This window comes from Girardinichthys multiradiatus, chromosome 3 (genome assembly GCF_021462225.1).
Source record: "Girardinichthys multiradiatus isolate DD_20200921_A chromosome 3, DD_fGirMul_XY1, whole genome shotgun sequence".
Lineage (NCBI taxonomy): Eukaryota > Metazoa > Chordata > Actinopteri > Cyprinodontiformes > Goodeidae > Girardinichthys > Girardinichthys multiradiatus.
In genome coordinates this window covers 38,430,635-38,450,775 of record NC_061796.1, presented here as the reverse complement: position 1 = coordinate 38,450,775, position 20,141 = coordinate 38,430,635, and the positions used below count along the sequence as shown (strand labels likewise).

General features: G+C 38.3%; 1 protein-coding gene across 1 annotated transcript; it reads left to right on the top strand.

Annotated features, from left to right (window-relative positions):
- The first annotated feature begins 14,471 nt into the window (after positions 1-14,471).
- On the top strand, positions 14,472-17,777 carry LOC124862705. Its single transcript, XM_047356777.1, has 2 exons — positions 14,472-14,835; positions 16,505-17,777. The coding sequence occupies exons 1-2, from the start codon at positions 14,543-14,545 to the stop codon at positions 17,358-17,360; spliced, it is 1,149 nt and encodes a 382-aa protein (XP_047212733.1). The 5' UTR covers positions 14,472-14,542; the 3' UTR covers positions 17,361-17,777.
- Positions 17,778-20,141: the final 2,364 nt, after the last annotated feature.

Sequence of the window (20,141 nt, the reverse complement as noted above, 5' to 3'; positions counted from 1 at the left end):
TTCTCTTTGAGATGGGAACAGAACCAAATAGAACCTGTCATTCTGCCATAGGTTCTGGTTAAATAATTTGATGGTAAAATATTTGGCCGCCCAAACATCCTTAAGAAGGGAGGCTGAAGCCGACACGTGTTGTGTGTCTTAAGTGTTTGTCTAAATTTCTGTTTTAAAGTTTGTCTCAAATATTTGTCTGACTAACATTTAGACTTCAGAGAAAACAAAAAGAAATAATAATAATCATAGGATGGAAAAATGGAAATGGATATAACGGGAAAAAAATTACTGGTTATTCTGATCAAATGTTTAACATGAATGAATAACTAAATAATGGTATGATTGAGGTTGTACAGAATATCCAAATTACTTTTATATAACATTGGCTACTATTTAACGGAAAATAAATTAGCAACTAACTGGGTTACAATATAAATATGATTTTTGGGTTAAAGGTGAGAAGATGACTATTGTATTATCTACATATAAGATTCTCATGAAAACAGGTACTGGAGAATTTCCTGTTCCCAACAAGCCCTAAAGGAAATTGTTATTGATTTTAAGGATGCTGACAACAGAGTGAAAGGATGCAGAGATGCTTGACACTTTCACCAGGTCGGCTGAGAGAGCTAATCACACAATAAAAAAAAAGGTTGGCTAAAGTTTGTGCTGATACAAAAATGAAGTGTCTGGATGTTTTACATAAGATCATCACCCACTGAGCCCATGGGTTTAATTCCCCATGAGCTGCTGACAGGAAGAACCATACCCTGACCTTTCACCTCCTCTCTTCAGTCTGGGTGTGAACCCAGTCTGGATTCAGAGAGAGAGCAAGTGACATGTTCAAAGATTTTAATCTGCTGTGAAGTTTTTGTCTCATAACACACAGGAGGCTCTAACCAAAGAACCAACAGGAGAAACAAACTCTGGATGAGGACAAAACTAAGGTAAGCAGATTATATAGCAGGAAGGGAGAGACGTCCTCCGAAGGAAACCTCAGAGAAATCAGAAAGCACCTGAGGAAGAACATACAAATAGGTTCAATTGGATATCTTTTGACTTAACATTTCATTTCCAACTAACACATCAAAAATGTGCTTGTGAAACTAAATTAATTTATTCCAGTAACCATAACGTCATGAGGTAAGATTAACTAATCTTTTTGCTTTCAACTAACAAAATATAATTATGTGGAACCTGTTTCATAAATTTTGAGTGGGCTGGGTTACTTCAACAGAGGCAACGTGATGAAGCTTAAACAATACAAATTCTAATTGCTGGGTTAAGCTTGAAGGAGTATGTCCTGGTAAATTTGAAAGGAGGTCACAAAATAAAAAAATCACAGAGGGGAGAAGGATTTCTAAAGTAAAACTGTATGAATAATCAACAAACACATGTTTACTTCTGTGAATGTGGGAAATTGTGGAATAATTTACATGAAGGGTTAAAGGAGTGTTCAACTATTTAATCAATTCAAATAACTTCATGAATAGAAATTATAACTTCCTGTGTGCTTCTGAGTTACTTATTTATAGATGATGATGTTTACAACTTAGATGTAAATTAACTTGATACAAGGCCTTGAACTTTTACTTGCTGCTGAACAGAACTGATTTATGGGGAATAATTGCTTTAATAATTAATAATAATTGCTATTGACAGGACAGGAAAGATGTACCCTGGTTACCCTCTCCATCCAGGATCCCCTGACACCGATTGGCCTAGTTCGTCAGGGGGAACCTTTCAGAAAATGTGTTTCTGAATTTGATATGTCTGCTAGAATACAAACTGTTTCCTGTTAGAACCGATTCTAATCTTTTAAATGACACCGAGGCAAAACAGGAGAGACAGCTGAAGGCTGTGTAAACAGGATGTTGAAATTATTTCTTGTCAAAATAGAAGCTTTGGATATGATCCTTATAAAAAAAAACAAAAAAACAAAGACAGAAAAAATGTTGTGTGGTGTTTTTGGAGAGGCTTGTTGTTCTTTTATTCCCAACAATTACAGCACCTGATGGATCTCTAACGAAGGCCCTAAATGAATTGGAATCACTATCCATTGAATTAAAATTGTACTCAGGAATCAATGAACAATTCACAAAAATGTTTTAGATGTGGTTTGGAAAATGGGGAAACTTACTGGTGAGTATATTCACGTCATTGACTGTTGTTGTGGTGATCGCAGGTTGTGTATGCTGTTGTGCAACGTGTATTCCAGCTCACATCCTCAGGTGTATTGATCGTGCGATTGGTTCCAGTGATACCAGAGGTTTGAGATGACCAGAATATCAAATGGATGTGGTGCCAGAGCACACACTGATGTTGTCCACTGAATATTTAAGCACAAGTGATGATGTGGATCTCATGGAACCAAACCAAAGTGCTGGAGAAATTATGATACTGTGCTAAGAGGAGGACCAGACAACTGCAATAGATAATTGCACAGGGTCCACGATTCAGGGTCTACAATACTGATACATATTGTGCTGCTCATTTCCGCTGTGCTGCTTTTTATTATTTTTGTTGTTTTAAATTTTTCAACAGGGCATTATTATCTATTTGCAATGTTTTAATCATTTGAATGTCAGACACACATCAGCATAGGTCTATGGGAAACAGAGGGGTGCACACACTGAGGGCTGCAGGCAGTTACCAGAGAAATGACACTCCGTTTGGTGAGGTGGAGTTACGCGACGGCCGAAAGGAACTGTCTACCGTATTCTACCTTAGGTCCATATGCACTAGACACGTTGATTGATGTGAGGTGGGTTTTTCCCACCTCAACAGTGGGATTGTTATGGATGTATGATTCTGTGGCCTTTTCTAATGATCTCTTTGCTGCCCTAATTAAATATATCTGCCCTTGTTGCTTACCTGCCACACCGCTCACTGCTACAGCTTACACAACATAACTGTTGATTTCACATAAGATGCAACACATAGTCAAAGATAAACTGATACAAGAGGATGACACCCTTCAGGCTCTCATCCTTAGGAGCATGACTACAACCATGGACTCAGGGGGACCGGGAGTACCAACCGCCTGTCAGATGCAAATGGTTAAGGGGTCGGGCCCCTCAAATCAAGGATGTAAGAAAGAGGGGGCCGTGATCAGGCTCACTGGATTGACAGAGGATAACCCATAAGTGAAAAGGGGGGCCGCCGTCTGACATCCTTTACAGTGATTTCTGTGAATTAATGAATAATGTTGATATTATAGAAATCAGAATATTTGATTTATTGGTATGAATGCTGTACAGATCATCAGATACGTTAATGACTGGTTGATTAAATGAAATTAGTTAAGCACATGTCATGAATGAAAGTATTAATAGGACCTCACAGGTTATTTTTAGTTATGTGTTCACCTCTCCATAGGATGATTTTTAGGACATGTGTTAGGTAATAAATGGAGGCTGCTTTAAAGAAAAAGTTTTCTAATTTTGCTAAACACGTACATTGTTTTTGATAATGATGAAATATTTTTTACTAAGATCCATATGATTAAGCCACTATGTGGCCTGCTTTAATGATAATGATAATAGTAGTTGATAATTACCTACAATTGGGCGTAATCTGCCCGGTATGAACATATGATTCTATATTCCATTTTAAGACTAATCTTTTCAGGTAGCTGAACCTGTCAAAGGACGTTTGGGGATGGATGTCGCTCAGAGGGGGACCGAAGATGGACGGAGACAATCAACACTTAGGGTCTACATTAACTGATTCACATGATGTTAGACAGAATTTTCTGCCGTGCTTCAGGCTGTTGTCCTTTCTCTCTCTTTTCTCTAAATCATACACACACAGGTTTGATCGGGTTAGACTTGTCTCCACTACATGTGTATCAACTGTTGCTTAGACACAACCAGGGGTCTACTGGAGAGATGGCGTTCCTCCTCCTTGGGGGGGAGACCACGTGACAGCTGGAAGGAGATTCCCTGATCATGTATACGTTTAACACACACATGCAGGGTTGAATGATTGTTTCGGGGGGTGGGTACCCAGTTGCAGGTGGTCGACTACCCAGTGCCTAGGGGGTTAAGTGATCTAAATTGGTGAGGTGCCTTTAAATGACACCTCATCAGGGGGGATGTTAGGAATAACCTTAATTAATATGCTCATAGCTGTTTTTCCCTTTTATACTATAGTGAAATAAATATAAGTTCTAATGTTTCCCTTTTGTTACAATAGGATAGGAATGCTCATTGACACACAGTACAAGGATAAATGGCCCAAGGGTTGTCATGAATGACCTGAAGCTGGCGCACTGGGTTAGATAGTGGAGCAGCTGGTATAACTGGGTTGATTAGAAAACTACACCACACTTAGATTAAGTATGGACACCCGCTACTACACAATCTAACAGGTAGACACCACAATGGTGACACATAGTCTACTGATAATCACTGAGGGAGAGCACATCCATTGCATTGGAGTGCCAGATATAAAACTACATGTGACCTTCTATCGAGGCTCTTCGTCATCCTCTAACAGACGGCGACGGTCTGAGACGGGAGCCTCAGCGCTGATCTCTGTAATCATTCCTCTGCCTTAATTTAAATTAAAAGAGCTAAAAGTTAGAAACTGTTTGAGAGTCGTTCCTTTAAGAGTCTTTAAATAGAGTGGTGACTGTTTCAGGGGTCCAAGTACCGGTGGGGCTCCAAGGCGTCTGACTGCCAACAGGGTGCGGTAGCTCGGACAAAACAAAGGCACAACCTGTGCCTTTTGCTTTTTAAACAAGAAAATAAACTGTTTTTCCTTGCGCATGTCAAGCAGTTTTGAACAATTATACTGAGCTTTAGTGGTATAGGATTTTAAATTAGTATTGCGATACATGTTGTGATGTATTTCTCTGCATTTAAATGATAATCCACTGACACATAATACAGTATTGAACCCATAATATGTCCAAGTAAATGTCATATTAATAAATGAAAGGAGTCTGGGATGAAACCCTACTTTTCTTATTTTGCTTTGAAACACGTTTTATGGTAACCAAACTAAATAAATAGTAAAAAACTAGAAAACAAACAAGGAAGAAATTTCATTTATATTAATTTTGAAAAGAGATGAGTAGGTTTTCTAATGTTATACAAGTGTTTTTAGATGTTATAATCTTGTAACAAATAACTGTACCCTTTGTAAGTAAATAACTGAAGAAAAAATGTGTCCAGTCCAGGCAGAAGACTTAAACAAACAGCATTATTTGCTATGCCTAGCATGCATTTGTATTCAACCACCTTTGGCCCAAAAATACCTAAATACATTCCAGTGTAACCATACCTTCAAAATTCATTTTAGTAAAATTAGTCAATTTAACACCCTGAAAACCATCTCCACTGTGAAACATGGTAGTGGCATCGTCATGCTGTGGAGATGAGTTCATAAAAAAATGGAATGAGTTAAATATAAGGCAACCTTGAAAAAACAAACACTTGAAACCTGCAAAGGACTTGAAGCTGTGGTGGACGTTAACTGGATATTCACCATTATAGCCATAGCTATAAAGGAATTATTTAATTCAAAGACCATTAATGTGTAAGAATGGCCACATAAAAGCCAAGATTTTAATGGAGAATATGTAGCAGGACTTGAAAGTTACTGTTATCCATCCAATCTGAGCTAGAGCTCATTCCATGAAGAATGAGTTCTGTCTCTAGATGTACAAAGCTGGTAGAGATAAACGTTAAAAGACTTGCAGTTGTAACTGCGATGAAAGACAGTTCTATAAAGTATTGACTCACTGGATTGAGTACAAATTCTTGTCCCACCTTTCAGACTTTTATTTGAGAAAAAATTGAAAAGATTTTTATTTTCCTGAGGGATTTGTTTCCTGAAGGATATAAATTGTTAAGCACAATATCTCCATCAGACTGGTCAAATATATTGTTGGCCAACAAACTATTTATTGTGTGGCATTTGAAATATAATAGCCTACCAAATATTTTTACTCTTTAGTGTTTACACTGTACATATTGACATTGTGATTCTTTTTATTAAGCAGCTCTACTTGTTACCTGCAGAAAAAGGTTTTTTTCTCTATCTTACAAATGTTTGTTAGTAAAATAAAATATGGATCAAGGTGATGTATATTATATATCTTACCTTGTTTTTTTCGATTTCTGTTTTTTTGCACAGTTGTTGGTTTTATTGGATTAGACAAAACAAACTCAAAATTACTTCAAAATAGAACGTTGAGAGTTTGTACTTTTGTTTGAATTATTAAATAATTATTAAAAATTATTTATGCAATTAAAACAGAAACAGTAAACACATTGTTACACATATGTGTAACAATGTGTTTTTTGTTTCTGCATAAAGTTACTTTGTACTATAAGAGTAACATTACACAATAATGTATTTCATGTTTAATGGGAATATTGACAAAAATTCATACAAAAATGAATATTAATTATCTTAAAGATGTGAATTGATATATTATCCAACGTTTATTAGTTTAACATTTTCCATTGAGGTGTTTCATAGATGTGATTAAACGTAATTAATTTACATGTAATTTCTGAATTCACAATATGTTTGTATGAAAGGCAATCTGTTAATTCAGGTCAGCGCGCCCTGCCTGGATCATGGCTCTGTTAGCAGAATCATCTAAACACATATTAGGGCTTTGGGCATTAAAGGCTTAGCTCTGCAGTTCAAGGAAAGACATTTCCATTCAAATAAAATTAATTACAAACATTCCTATTTTATAAATAAAGAACTGCAGTAGCTACAAGCTTTATTTTCTAGTTGTTGTTAAATATGGATTTTTAAAATATTTGTCTGAATACTTCAAAATCAGTGGATTCAAACAAATAGTAAAGTGTTTATATAGAGTTGTAGTGCATGTGAAAATTTTTAAATTGTCCTTTCGGCCTACGGGAAATGTTCTTCTCCAGGTCCTTTTAAACTGTCCTTGATTTAGGTCTAATGAAAAGCAAGTGGAGTTCTGGGATATAAAAATATGATGATAATAACCTTGCTAAATGGTTGTTTTTAGAAAGCTTTGCCTGAATGCAGGGTACTTCGTATGAGTAATCTTATTTTGCAAATTTAGAAATCAAATCATATTCAAAATAATATATCTTTATTTGCTACTTTAATTACTTATTGCTTATTAATGATGTCACACATTGCCTTGAGCATTAATCATGAGATTGTATTATGACTAAAGTGATAATTTGTTGACATTTAATCTAAACCAAATGTCTTAGGAAAAAATGATACAGTCCTTTCTTATTGGCTGTCTAATGTGACAAAGTTCTTATGTTACCCAAAGTCCACCTCTGATTTGTGGAGCAGTTCCTCAAAGATGTCTTTTCCCCTTTGTGGTGCATACTGCTTTGGGGAGCTCAGCTGAGTCTGGAGACTGAACATTAGAATTCTTCACAAAGATTTTGCTCGAAAACCAAGAAGTCCATACGTGAAGGAGGCCAGAAATAAATGTATACAGTACAAGATGTTGCATAGATACTATCATATTCCTACAAGATTGGCTAGAATGAACATAATGACAAATAATTTGTGTTGGAAATGTAAAAAAGAAGTGGGGATATATTTACACTATTTGGGAATGTTCTCTGGTTGCACCCTTTTGTACCAAAATCTCAGAGGTTTTGAAGTGCTGGTCTAGAACTCCCTCAGACTCCAGAGTTGTATGTATTGGGAGATAAATCCTAAATGCAGTCTCTTATGACACCATGCTCAACAACTTCAAAGGGAGCAGTGTTACTGATTGGGACAGTTTTTGGGACTCACTAAAAATAGGTTAAATACTGATGTGTGTGACCTAAAGAAAATCATTAAAGGTCCAAAAGCGGACTGCTTGCCCTTTGGAGACCATATTGCGACAAGTGCTTTTGTTTGCATTCCGTACATTTCAAATGTCTATTGTTGTATTAGGATCCTGAAAGATTATTTTTTTCCCCCACACCTTGGACATATGTTTAATATACCTTTGTAACTTTCTTTAAGTAAAATCCTGTTCACATTAGCACCCTGGTTCCAATAGTTTTCCAAAGACTAGAACCCCTCAGCCTGCCTGAAAGAGACTGTCAGGGTGTTTCAAACAGCTGATGTGCTGAGCTTAGACCTAAAGCCAAGAGACAAGGGGGCAGATTCACACACCTAAATAGATCCAGGGGGTTCTGTGAGTAGCTACACAGTGTGATTCAGACAACACAGGGTGCTTAGTTCTTCCTATTTTGGTGGATATGGTGCTGAAAGTTTACAGGTCCACTTGGTTCATAAAATTTGAAATCCCATTTCCTGTTTTCTTTTCCCTCTCAGATTAAAGTAGGTATAACAATTTAGAACGAGGCCATAAAAAAGAGACTAATATTTTTATCAATTTCGATAATATTTTTAACATTCTTTCCACAGGTCATAAAACATCTCTTTAATCTGTAGTTTTAGAGTAGAATTAGTGTAGTGTCTTTGTTATTATGTGTGTTTTGTTTTACAGAATTATTTATTGCCAAGTGCATATTAATGTGTTTGATAATACATTTACCTCTTGATTAGGTTGATTACTACAAGTGAACTGTGAATTGATTTTTACAGTTTATTCAAATAAACTATAACCCTGGGATACAGTCCAGTTTAAAATTTTGAAACCGGGTAATTAGAAATTGAGAAATTACAAGGTTTTGCACCAGCTTGTAAGTAAAGCTTAAAAATGCAAAAATAAGAAATAGGAGAATTTAAAATAAATTGAGTTGGTAAATGACGGAAAACAACATTTAAAGACAAAAAGGCTGTTTATCAGCCAATCAAAAGAACATTAGCCTCAAAAAGTCTAAATTGCATCACTGCTGAAGTTGGATGCTATAAGACAGCCATTTATAATTTCTGAAATAATCCAGAGGAGGTTGGGATATATAAAAAAATAATAGTTATAGACCTAAAAACAATTTACTTGATCTGATATAGAGGATCCAACAGGTTGTCCATAAAGACAGGTAGTTCCTCGGTCCAAATTAAGGTGCTTACTGATGCGGACTGCAGCCCAAAAACCATAAGACAGCATCTGCCAGAGAGGGGCTTAACGAATAAAGGCCCTGTCCCACCTCGCCGGAAACCTGCCTGTTTGGACTTTGCAAGGGAATGCTTTCTACACTGCACAACAGATGAGGATTCAATAAGATCTGGAGGCTTTTTTCTACAGAACAATGAAGCAGGAGCATGCAGGGGCGTCAAACTGATGCTGAAGACATTGGAGTAGGCATCTCTCTGGAGTGACAGTCCTCATCTGTTATCACTGGGTCTTTCAGCAGTTCACATCATCTGCCTGAAGAAAGGCTTCCTTAGGAAAATGTTGCTCCATTTTTGGACCATCCTACATGTTCCCCTGATCAAAATTCCCTGTAGAATGTTTGGATCTGGATGGCAGGGGAGATTTACATTAAATGATGTTAAGTCCGATCTCAAGTCTCAAAGCCAAGTTCCTCACATGGAGCAATGCTCAAACCAGCCTACTGGAAACAATCATGCAATCAAGGCAATCAAGCATGCCTAAATTAATTTTTATAATAACCAACAAGATTGGTGGTGCTACTCACTACTTGTTTAACATGTTTAGTTCTAAGTTTTTGTTGTCTGATATTGCCTGTTTGGGGTTTTATGGTTGTTTTCAGTAAATTCCCCACTCTAACTGTTTAGTCCCTTGTTCCCATTTTTTTCTTTTTTCATTCTGAGGTTCAGCTAACAACCTAGTTGCAAACCAGCAAAATGAAATGGTAATACAAATATTTTGAACAGGATTATATATTAAAATCTCCTCCAGTTTCTTTAATATGACAGAGTTCGCTGAATGAAAAGGTAAAGAATTCAGCCTTTAGACTAATTTCAGAGTTATTGGCTTATGAATATTAATACAATTGAAAGTAGCTCAATAATGCTGTACTGTGGAGATTCAATTTTTCTTCATTCATCAGACCTACCAAAAAGCACATTGATTAGAAGCTCTTATTGCCACCATTCCACACAAGTTGAACACATCTGGAAAAAGAAAAAAAATGACTGAAAGTTATTTGAAAAAGGTTTCTGTTTGCTTCACCTTATTCCTGTGTGTGTCTGTTCTCCTTTATTTGCATAGTTCTGCAGATGGCATAGGTGATGCTGCCCTTTACACATCTTAGATGGAAAGGGCAGTCGTGCTCCAACATTGACAGAATTGATATGTTTGCAGAGACAGGAGAGAGATAGAAGGGAGGTTGATAAGCAGAGGTTTATGAATCAGGTTCATTCTGTCAGTGAGGGTGTAGGCAGTGTGAGAGCTGAGAGGAAGAGACAAAGATCCTGAAAGAGAAATAAAAAAAGACAGCTTAGACTTAAAGAAGACAGATAGAAGCTTTGCATATTGTATCTGCCTCATCACAGGGCCTTGAAACAGGTAATAGTATTTTATTATCTTTGATTTGCCTTCCTGAATTTATAAGAACATCTGGGTAACTGTGACCAGTTGCTGAAAATTTTGACCTAAGTTCAAAGAGATCAACTAATTGAACAAGACAAATAAATGCACTCTGAGTGTCTAACTAACAATTTGAATTGAAAATTTCTACAAGGTGTATTAAAGCTTATTAATTATTTCCCTAAATCAATTCTGCCCAGGCCCCTCAAATGGCGAGACAGGAGACGACTGCATAAAGTGATTATGAAGTGGTATATAGGCATTATTCCTACCAGCTATTATTATTATTGAAGTGACGACTAACTGCAAATGTTTCGAAAAGGTCAAACTAATTACATTCAACAGACAGGTTGCAAACCTAGGCAGCAAATCTGTTATTTCAATATTCTTATACTTTGCTTTTTGCGAAATGATTGTTTGGAAAATGCACAAAAATTTGCTGCCAATCATTTTGACTACTGAAAATTACTAATCGGGGTGTAAAGGGAACTGGTGTGACTGACTGTTGTGTCCACAGTGCCTTCAAAAGTATTCACATCTCTTGGATTTTTTCATGTTTCATTTTGTTACAACCATACTTTAATTCATGCTTGGGGGATTCTATTTGATAGAAAAACACAAAGTGGTGCATCATTGGAAAATGAAACATGACACATACATGAAGTATGGCGTGCTGTTGTTTTCAGCTCCTGATCCAATACTTTGCAGCAACACATTCACTGTCTTTTGGAGTATCCACCAACTTTTGCACAGATAGAATTTTCTGCCCATATTTCATTGCTGAAGCTCAATCAGATTTCAATGGAAAGCTTCTCTGAACATCATTTTTCAAGTCTTGCTGCAGATTCTGTATTTCATTTAAGGCTGCACTTTGACCTGGCCATTCTAACACGTGAAAATGCTTTTTACCATTCCGTTGTCTGTATTGTTATCAGTATGTTTGGTCAAAATATTCTCCCTGACATACGTTTTTTGGTATTGATGATGCTACTTGCTTGCTGAACTTTTGAAGGCCATTGGATTTAGCATGCTTTATTTAGGGGTGTCAGAGTAAAGGAGGTTAAATAAAACTTAGATTTAGATTTGTCAAATATTTTGAAAACCTTGTGTCCTTTTCCTTTCATTGAATAATTATGTACTATTTTATGTCGATCTATCACATAAAAATCACAATGGATTACAATGTAAGTGTTGACAAACTGTGGAGAATGTCATTTGTATGAATACTTTTGAAAGCACTTTAAATGTTTGAGCCTATTTGTGTCCAAGAGATACGAAGTAAAAGAAGGCCCACACTGAAAGGAGAAATGAAACAAGGTCAACACAGAAGAGAAAGGAAAAGGGAAAAGAGTGTTAAGAGTGTGTTGCCACCTAGCTTGGTGCTTGTTGTGTGTTTGCATGGTGTTCACATCTTCATTGGAGAAGTTCTGTCAAGTGTGGTCCAGCCTGACCTTTTCACTCCCCAGGCACGTTTCCAGCTCTCCAATACCTATCAGAAAATCTACTCTCTTTGTGCTGGAAGCACAAACTTGCATCACATTCTCAGTCTTTTAATACTTTCTGCTGTACTCTCACCAGATGTTTTATGCATTCTGCACATGCACCCTCTGTGCTTAGCCTCAATATTTTCTCAACTCTTTGTCACTTCTGTCTCATTTATATTCCCTCTCTTCTTTGGCTTTCTATCTGTGTTTGACCGTTCTTTTAACAATCAATGCTGCTTGAGCACTGATTGTGGAAGACCTCTGTGGGACCTCAGGGCACTGCCAACAGCTACTGTAGGAGTAAACAAAGATGCATTTGCAAAAACACTGATATATGCACATTTTCTTTAACCTTTTCTTAAACCTAATGTGTTTTAAACTACACTGTTCAAAAAAATAAAGGGAACACTTAAACAACACAATATAACTCCCAAGTAAATCAAACTTCTGTGAAATCAAACTGTCCACTTAGGAAGCAACACTGATTGACAATCAATTTCACAGCTGTTGTGCAAATGGAATAGACAACAGGGGGAAATCTTTGGCAATTAGCAAGAAACACTCAATAAAGGGAGCTGCACGGTGGCACAGTTGGTAGCACTGTTGCCTTGCAGCAAGAAGGTCTTGGGTTCAATTCCCAGCCTGGGGTCTTTCTGCATGGAGTTTGCATGTTCTCCCTGTGCATGTGTGGGTTCTCACCGGGTACTCTGGCTTCCTCCCACAGTCCAAAGACATGCCTGTTAGGTTAATTGGTCACTCTAAATTGCCCTTAGGTGTATGAATGAGTGTGTGCATGGTTGTTTGTGTGTTGCCCTGTGATGGACTGGCGACCTGTCCAGGGTGTACCCTGCCTCTCGCCCATAGACTGCTGGAGATAGGCACCAGCTTCCCTGTGACCCACTATGGAATAAGCGGTAGAAAATGACTGACACTCAATAAAGGAGCGGTTCTGCAGGTGGGGACCACAGACCACTTCTCAGTACCTATGCTTTCTGGCTGATGTTTTGGTCACTTTTGAATGTTGGTGGTGCTTTCACACTCGTAGCATGAGACGGACTCTACAACCCACACCAGTGGCTCAGGTAGTGCAGCTCATCCAGGATGACACATCAATGCGAGTAGTGGCAAGAAGGTTTGCTGTGTCTGTCAGCATAGTGTCCAGAGCCTGGAGGCGCTACCAGGAGACAGGCCAGTACACATGGAGGAGACTGTAGGAGGGTAACAACCCAGCAGCAGGACCGCTACCCCCGCCTTTGTGCAAGGAGGAACAGGAGGAGCACTGCAAAATGACCTCCAGCATGCACAAACAGTTAGAAACTGACTCCATGAGGCCCGACGTCCACAAATGGGGGTTGTGCTCACAGCCCAACAACATGCAGGATGCTTGGCATTTGCCAGAGAACACCAGGATTGGCAAATTCACCACTGGAACCCTGACCTTTTCACAGATAAATGTAAATGGACTGAATTTATACTGAATTTATATAGCACCTTTCCAGTCATACAGACCGCTCAAAGCACTTTACACTAGAGCCACATTCACCCAATCACACTCACTAACACTCACATATGATGATATGCAGATCAGTAGGCAACTTGAGGTTAAGTGCCTTGCCCAGGGGCACATCAACATACAGCAGGAGGAAGCTGGAATCGAACCCACAACCTTCCGATTGCAAGACAACTACTCTTCCTACTGAGCCACAGTCGCCTCAGATGAAGGCAGGTTCACACTGAGCACATGTGACAGACGTGACAGAGTCTGGAGACACCATGGAGAGCGATCTGCTGCCTGAAACATTCTTCAGCATGACCGGTTTGGCAGTAGGTCAGTAATGGTGTGGGATGGCATTTCTTTGGAGGGCCGCACGGCCCTCCATGGGCTCGCCAGAGGTAGCCTGACCTCAGACCCCTTGTGAGACCGTATGCTGGTGTGGTTGGCCCTGGGTTCCTCCTAATGCAGGACAGTGCTAGACCTCATGTAGCTGGAGTGTGTCAGCAGTTCCTGCAAGATGAAGACATTATGGACTGGCCTGCCCATTCCCCAGACCTGAATCCGATAGAGCACATCTGGGGCATCATGTCTCGCTCCATCCACCAACGTCACGTTGCAACACAGACTGTCCAGGAGTTGGCGGATGCTTTAGTCCAAGTCTGGGAGGAGATCTCTCAGGAGACCATCCGCCATTTCATCAGGAGCATGCCCAGGCGTTGTAGGGAGGTCATACAGGCACATGGAGGCCACACACCATACTGGGCCTCATTTTGACTTGTTTTAAATACATTATATCAAAGTTGGATCAACCTGTAGTGTGTGTTTCCACTTTAATTTTGTGTGTGACTCCAAATCCAGGCCTCCATTGGTTAATATATTTGATTTCCATTGATGATTTTTGTGTGATTTTGTTGTCAGTACATTGAACTTTGTACAGAACAAAGTATTCAGTGAGAATATTTCTTTCATTCATTCAGATCTAGGATGTGTTATTTGAGTGTTCTCTTTATTTTTTGAGCAGTGTATTTTATGACTTGAAAATAACTTTTTTCTTTCTTTTGTTTTTCTTCAGACATGGAGTTCATTTGGATATATTCCCTGTGCCAGTGCACTCTGTCTGTATTCGTGATTGTGGTCAGTGTGAGATTGTGCATGGTGGTCAACAACAGCAGCAGAGCTGTAGCTGATGTTCAACAGGTAGCTCTGGGTGCCGGGATCCAACCTGGGAGTGTTTCGTCCTGCCTCCGGCTGTGCATGGGCTGTGTGGGGGCTGTGGGTGGGGCCATAGGAGTCCCCTTGACGCTGTTACTCAACCTGCGAACACCCCAGTGCCTCTATACATGCATGACACTTGTGTGTTGCCCCTTGCTGATCAGGCAGTTTACCATGTTTCTGTTAATGCTGCTCACACTGGATGCCCACCTGCAACATCATTTGGAAGACAGGTAAGTCTGGCAAACTGAAAAATTAGTATCTGCATTGAGCATGAGAACTGTTGTCAAACACTGAAATGTTGAAAGATTGAAGATAGACGTTATACATAAAAATATTCTTCTTATTAAAGAAACAACCCAGGGAGAACCAATAAATTCAACGCAAGTGAAAACAAACATTTTAGGATGCTCCATTATATGGATTACTTTTAGATTAAAAACATCAAACTAAGACATGAAAGAGCATAATTCATAAATAATCCACAGTCACCACATGCTGTCATAAAACATAAAGTAAACTACCATATATGGAGTAATAATGTGTTGTCTGGAAGTGCAGGGAGAAGTTAAAATGACTGATTGTTTTCTACTAAAACTGATTAAATAGACAAATTTATAGAGTTTGAGTGGTGTGACAGATGATGTCCTCAGAATATTTTTTTCCAGTTATATTGCTGTAGCATTGATTAACCCTCATGAATAAACCAGGGACTGATGCTGCACTCTAGTTACCTTGGAGTAACGTGACAGCTGGAAAAAACATGGACGCTCCTATTCCCCTTTGCTTGTAAATGGCCACTGTTCTGATTCTGATTCTGTTCCAACAAAAACAATGACAATAACACTGTTCCTTGCTGTGTTTTGTGCATATAAATAGCACTGAAACATCTTGTGTTATAAACACCAAAATGTAGTAAGTGTGTGTATGACTGACTGAATGTTACATAATTCTATTTAATTTAATTTATTCGTGTCGCACCAATTCACAACATGTCATCTCAAAGCACTTTACAAGGTCAATTTAGTCAAATCATAAAGAGTCAAGCACATTCATTGTAAATGTTTCTAGTTATCAGTGAACTCAAATTCAATTTTCTATCTAAGAAAACCTATAGAGGAAATGTTCTGTTAGGTTAGTTTAGTTCATGTACATTATATTCTTTTAGTTTCACAAATTCCTTGTTGTGCACGTGTACAGTATAAACTACGGAGAACGGGATTCATGTTAAGATCAGTGTTCATGATGCAACAGAACAAAAGAGACTGGGCAAAAATGGCATGCATGTCACAGTTCTAAAACTATCTTAAAGAGGAGTCATAAACAAAAACACAGTATTGGTGAGGAACATTAACAGAAGAAAGCATTGATGTTGTTGTTTCCATCAGTTCAGCTCTAAGCCATGCATGGCAAACACCTCTGCTGCACAGCCTTTCTCTAAGCACACTGGATTATGTAATTCTTCACATAGCCAATTCGACCAACCGGGCTTCATAGTTTTACAGGCTATTTGCCACATGGTTTTGTAGTAAGCACACACTGATATTCAACATGGGACAAAAGACCAGAAATGAAGCTCCTACTGAAATACATTACTTAAAAAATCTGTTTAGGGGAAACTGAACATTTATTTTGAACAACTAGTATTCATTTCACAAGTTGTTCAGAAGTACCAGATATTACAGCCGAATCTACATGTTTCAGATATCTGACAAGAACTTTAAAAGAAAGTTAAAAAGGCATTTTCTTAAGTGATGTTGTGCATTTGTTTGTTGGCATCGGTAAGTCATAAAAGAGCAATTTGACAGCAGAAACAGTTAAGTCACACATGTATCTTTATTATAAACTACAGGCTAATTTCAGAATTGACTGCAAATTAATGCATTTGTATCCTTCTGGCAGATACTCTTCAGTGGTGACCCGTCAACGAGCTCTGTGTGTGGTCCTGTTCTGCTGGTTGGGTTCAGTTCTCATGTCCTTTGCCCAGTTCATAGGCTCAGACATCCTCAGCTCCTCCAGAAGCGATGGCCCTGCTATTGCCACGGATGGCCTTGGATTAGAAGGCAATTGGACAACCTCTTTACCCCCTCTTACTTCTACCGCAGTCCCAAGGTACTTCAATGACCGCACCGTAATTGGGAAGTTCCTTCCATATGGAGGCTTCTTGTCAAAGTTCTATGTGAAAGACATGAGCAACTTCACCTATGCAGAAATCCACAGCAGCCACTGGGGAGTCTGTGATCTTGATAATATTCTCAGCCCCCAGTTCATTGTCTATGTTCATGGAGTGACCGTGTTTATCCTGCCATTTCTTTTGTTACTGGCCATTTACTTTGACTTGCTGTGCATTAAGCCAAAAAAGAATCTTTTTAGGAACGCTGTCCCTGAGAAACGATCCGATCTGCTCCGCTTCCTGGCCTTGTCCATGTCTCTTTTGGTTCTGCTTTGCCTGCCACACTATATCACCCAGGCTCTCTTGCTTTTTAACCCACGTACCCTTCTACCTGCTTGGGCACAGGCAGGTGCCATGGTCCTCTTCCAGATATACTCTCTCGTGCCCCCGATCCTCTTTACACCTCCAAGGAAGCAAGCAAGGGAGCAATGGGAGTCCTTTCAACTTGCTGTTCCCAACTTCCAACCTTCACTTTCCCATTTCCGAGGAAAATCTCTACACATGGCACTGCGTGAGGTGGTGCAAACAGCTTCGAGATCTTCAGCTAAAAATTCTCTCAAAGCTAAAGAGTGCCCAGAGGACTGATTTTTTAGATAGACACAAATCTGTATTTTGTGCACACTTTCACAAAGCCAATAGTAATAAACAATCCTGTTTGCGAAAACAAATATTTGAAACAAATGACTTAAGCGAAATAATAATTATTTTTCTTCTTTTTGCATTTTTATCTAATCAACAACGCTTGCTGTACACATTATGATTTGACTTGCAAAGAAAAAGGCCATTTAATTAACAGGTCCCACACCAAATGTCAGAAAATTAAGTATCCAGATGATAACCACAATCCTGATCACAGATGCCTGTTTTGTTTGACTGGTCCTTTCTCTGGGCTTTAATCTTCTCCTTTTATTAATTCCCGCTAAGCTAACGACTAGAGATGTAGATATTTCTGTGACAGAGTCTAATTAAACATTCCCTAATAACATTGTAGTCCAGAGAGATTCTGGTATTGTAGGCAAAGCATAATTAACCCTGGTTATGACACAATATTCATGGCTGCTTTGACTTTAGTTGTGAATACAGTGTGATGCTCTGTTGAAATAAAAAAAGAGTCTTGCTCACATTAATTGGATTGTTCATCTTTTACCATGTTGGTGTTAAGAAATTACTGATGAAGAAAAATTTGATAAATTCATCTGCCTCCTCATAGAATAGTGTTGAAAGACATATTTTCTTCTTCTGTTCCATTTGTTCTAATATTAACCTGCAAATTCTCTTGAAATTTACATTCATCAGCTTACATAATTATCTAAACCTTCATCAGCCATGTATAATGTCAAAAGTATTAATATACCTTAAACATTTTCACATTTTAAGACAATACAACCAGAAATTTTAATGTTTATATATTTTTTTATTTTACATGATAGACCAACTCTAAGTAACACATAATTCTGAAGTGTAAGGGAAATGACATGTGGTTTTTAATGGGGTTTTTTAAAATCTTTATTACAAAAACCTAAAATGTGTGGTCTGCATGTGTACTTCCAGTACAATACTCAATACTAGAACAACCTTTTACTGCAATTACAGCTACAAATATTTTGACACATGTTTAACATTCTACATCTATAGGTTGACATTTTTGCACATTCTCCTTTGCAAAATCAAGCTCTGTCCTATTTTGAAAGAGAGTGTATGTGAACAGATTTTATTTAGATTTCCCACAGACACTTAATTGGACATTGGTCTCAAGGATATAGTTGTAGTTCTCTACAACTATATCCCTGACCTATCTTCTGTGTTCTTTGGTCTTCATTATGCCATTTGTTCATTAATGTTTTCCTCTTTGGCCTTCACAGAACAGGTGTATATATAGTGGGATTAAATTACACACATTTAATGATGACACATTTAATGACACATTTAATAATGACTTCTGGAGGCTGGACTGGATTTTACTTTGGGGAATCAGGGTAAATGGGGCTGAATTCAAATCCCTGCCACACTTTTCAGGCTTACAAATGAGGAAATAACAATGCAATTAATATCAAACTAAAAATACAATAATTAGAAGGAAGAGCACTGGTCAGGCTCTGTCAGAGGTGATGGGGTGATAGTGTAGAAATAGTGCTGGCATTGAGGGAAGTGCACAAAGAGAGCATTAGAAGGGGTAGGGAAGTACATGTATGTGTGTAGGAGAGGCTATCTGAAAGGCTGGGTATTCAAGAGTTTCTTGAAGATAGAAGATGGACGATTTTCTCAAGGCACTGTATAGCCAACCTCTTGTGAGTATGATTAATCCCTTTGTCTATTCTTGCACTACATCTCACTTATATGTAGCTAGAAACATACTATGGTGTATTATGGGCAATGGTGTGTTTTCAGTCACTACAAAAAGCCTTGACTAGAACACATTATTGATAGAGCAATTTGGTACAAACAAAGTGAGAAAGAGAGAAATCAGAGTACACTTTCTGTGGTGCAGCTCTCTATTCGATTGCTCTGCTTGCCTGAAAGCTTTCTGCTTCCTGATTATGCAACGCCAAGATACAGAAGTCACCTAAATCAATGTCTCATGTTAACAGCATCATCACTGTGTACACACCAGTCTGTGCCATGTGCCATGTCAGGGTTATGCTGCCACCAAACCATTATAGCAGAAGCTCTGCTCAGGTTGCCTTAAAGATAGATAAAACTGTCCCAATGTAGCATATGTTACAGCCAAGAAAATAAATAAGGTCAAGATCCAGTCGAGAGTGATATTTACTGCAACTCGTAGAAATAAAATATGATGTAATAAAAGGGTCATAACTGGGAACCGCTCAGACGTGAGCCAGTTTCAAGTCATTAATCTGTAAAACTGGAATCAGAAAGAAGCAATGTAGGTTATTCATAGGTTTTTAGCTGTCAATATACACCGGAATATTACTAAATTCACTAAATCATATAGATTCAGTGAATTTAGTGAGCTGTAAAACCCGATTTTCTTTTTAGTTTGCTTCCAAGGATTCAAACTTTCCTGTAATCTCTATGATTGTTCGGGTTTCCAAGGTTTCTTCCTCTTTCAAAGGTTTTTTTGGGATGTGCGCTTTTTCTTCTTTTCCAGTAATTTTCTGTCCAGTCCCTGTACCAGGCCATTAACATCTGTTGTGCTCAACAATGAGGATGCATGTTTGCTTAAGATGTTGGAGAAAAGCATTGATGGTTTTCTTCTCCCCAACAACTCTAACTAGCTTCCTAGTTCCTGCTAAATAAATGTATACCTACAGCATGATGCTTCCACCTCTATTTCTCACTGGGGGGGTGGTGTTTTTATGTGATGTGTAGTGCTAGCTTTCCATCACACCTAAGGGTTTGCATGTG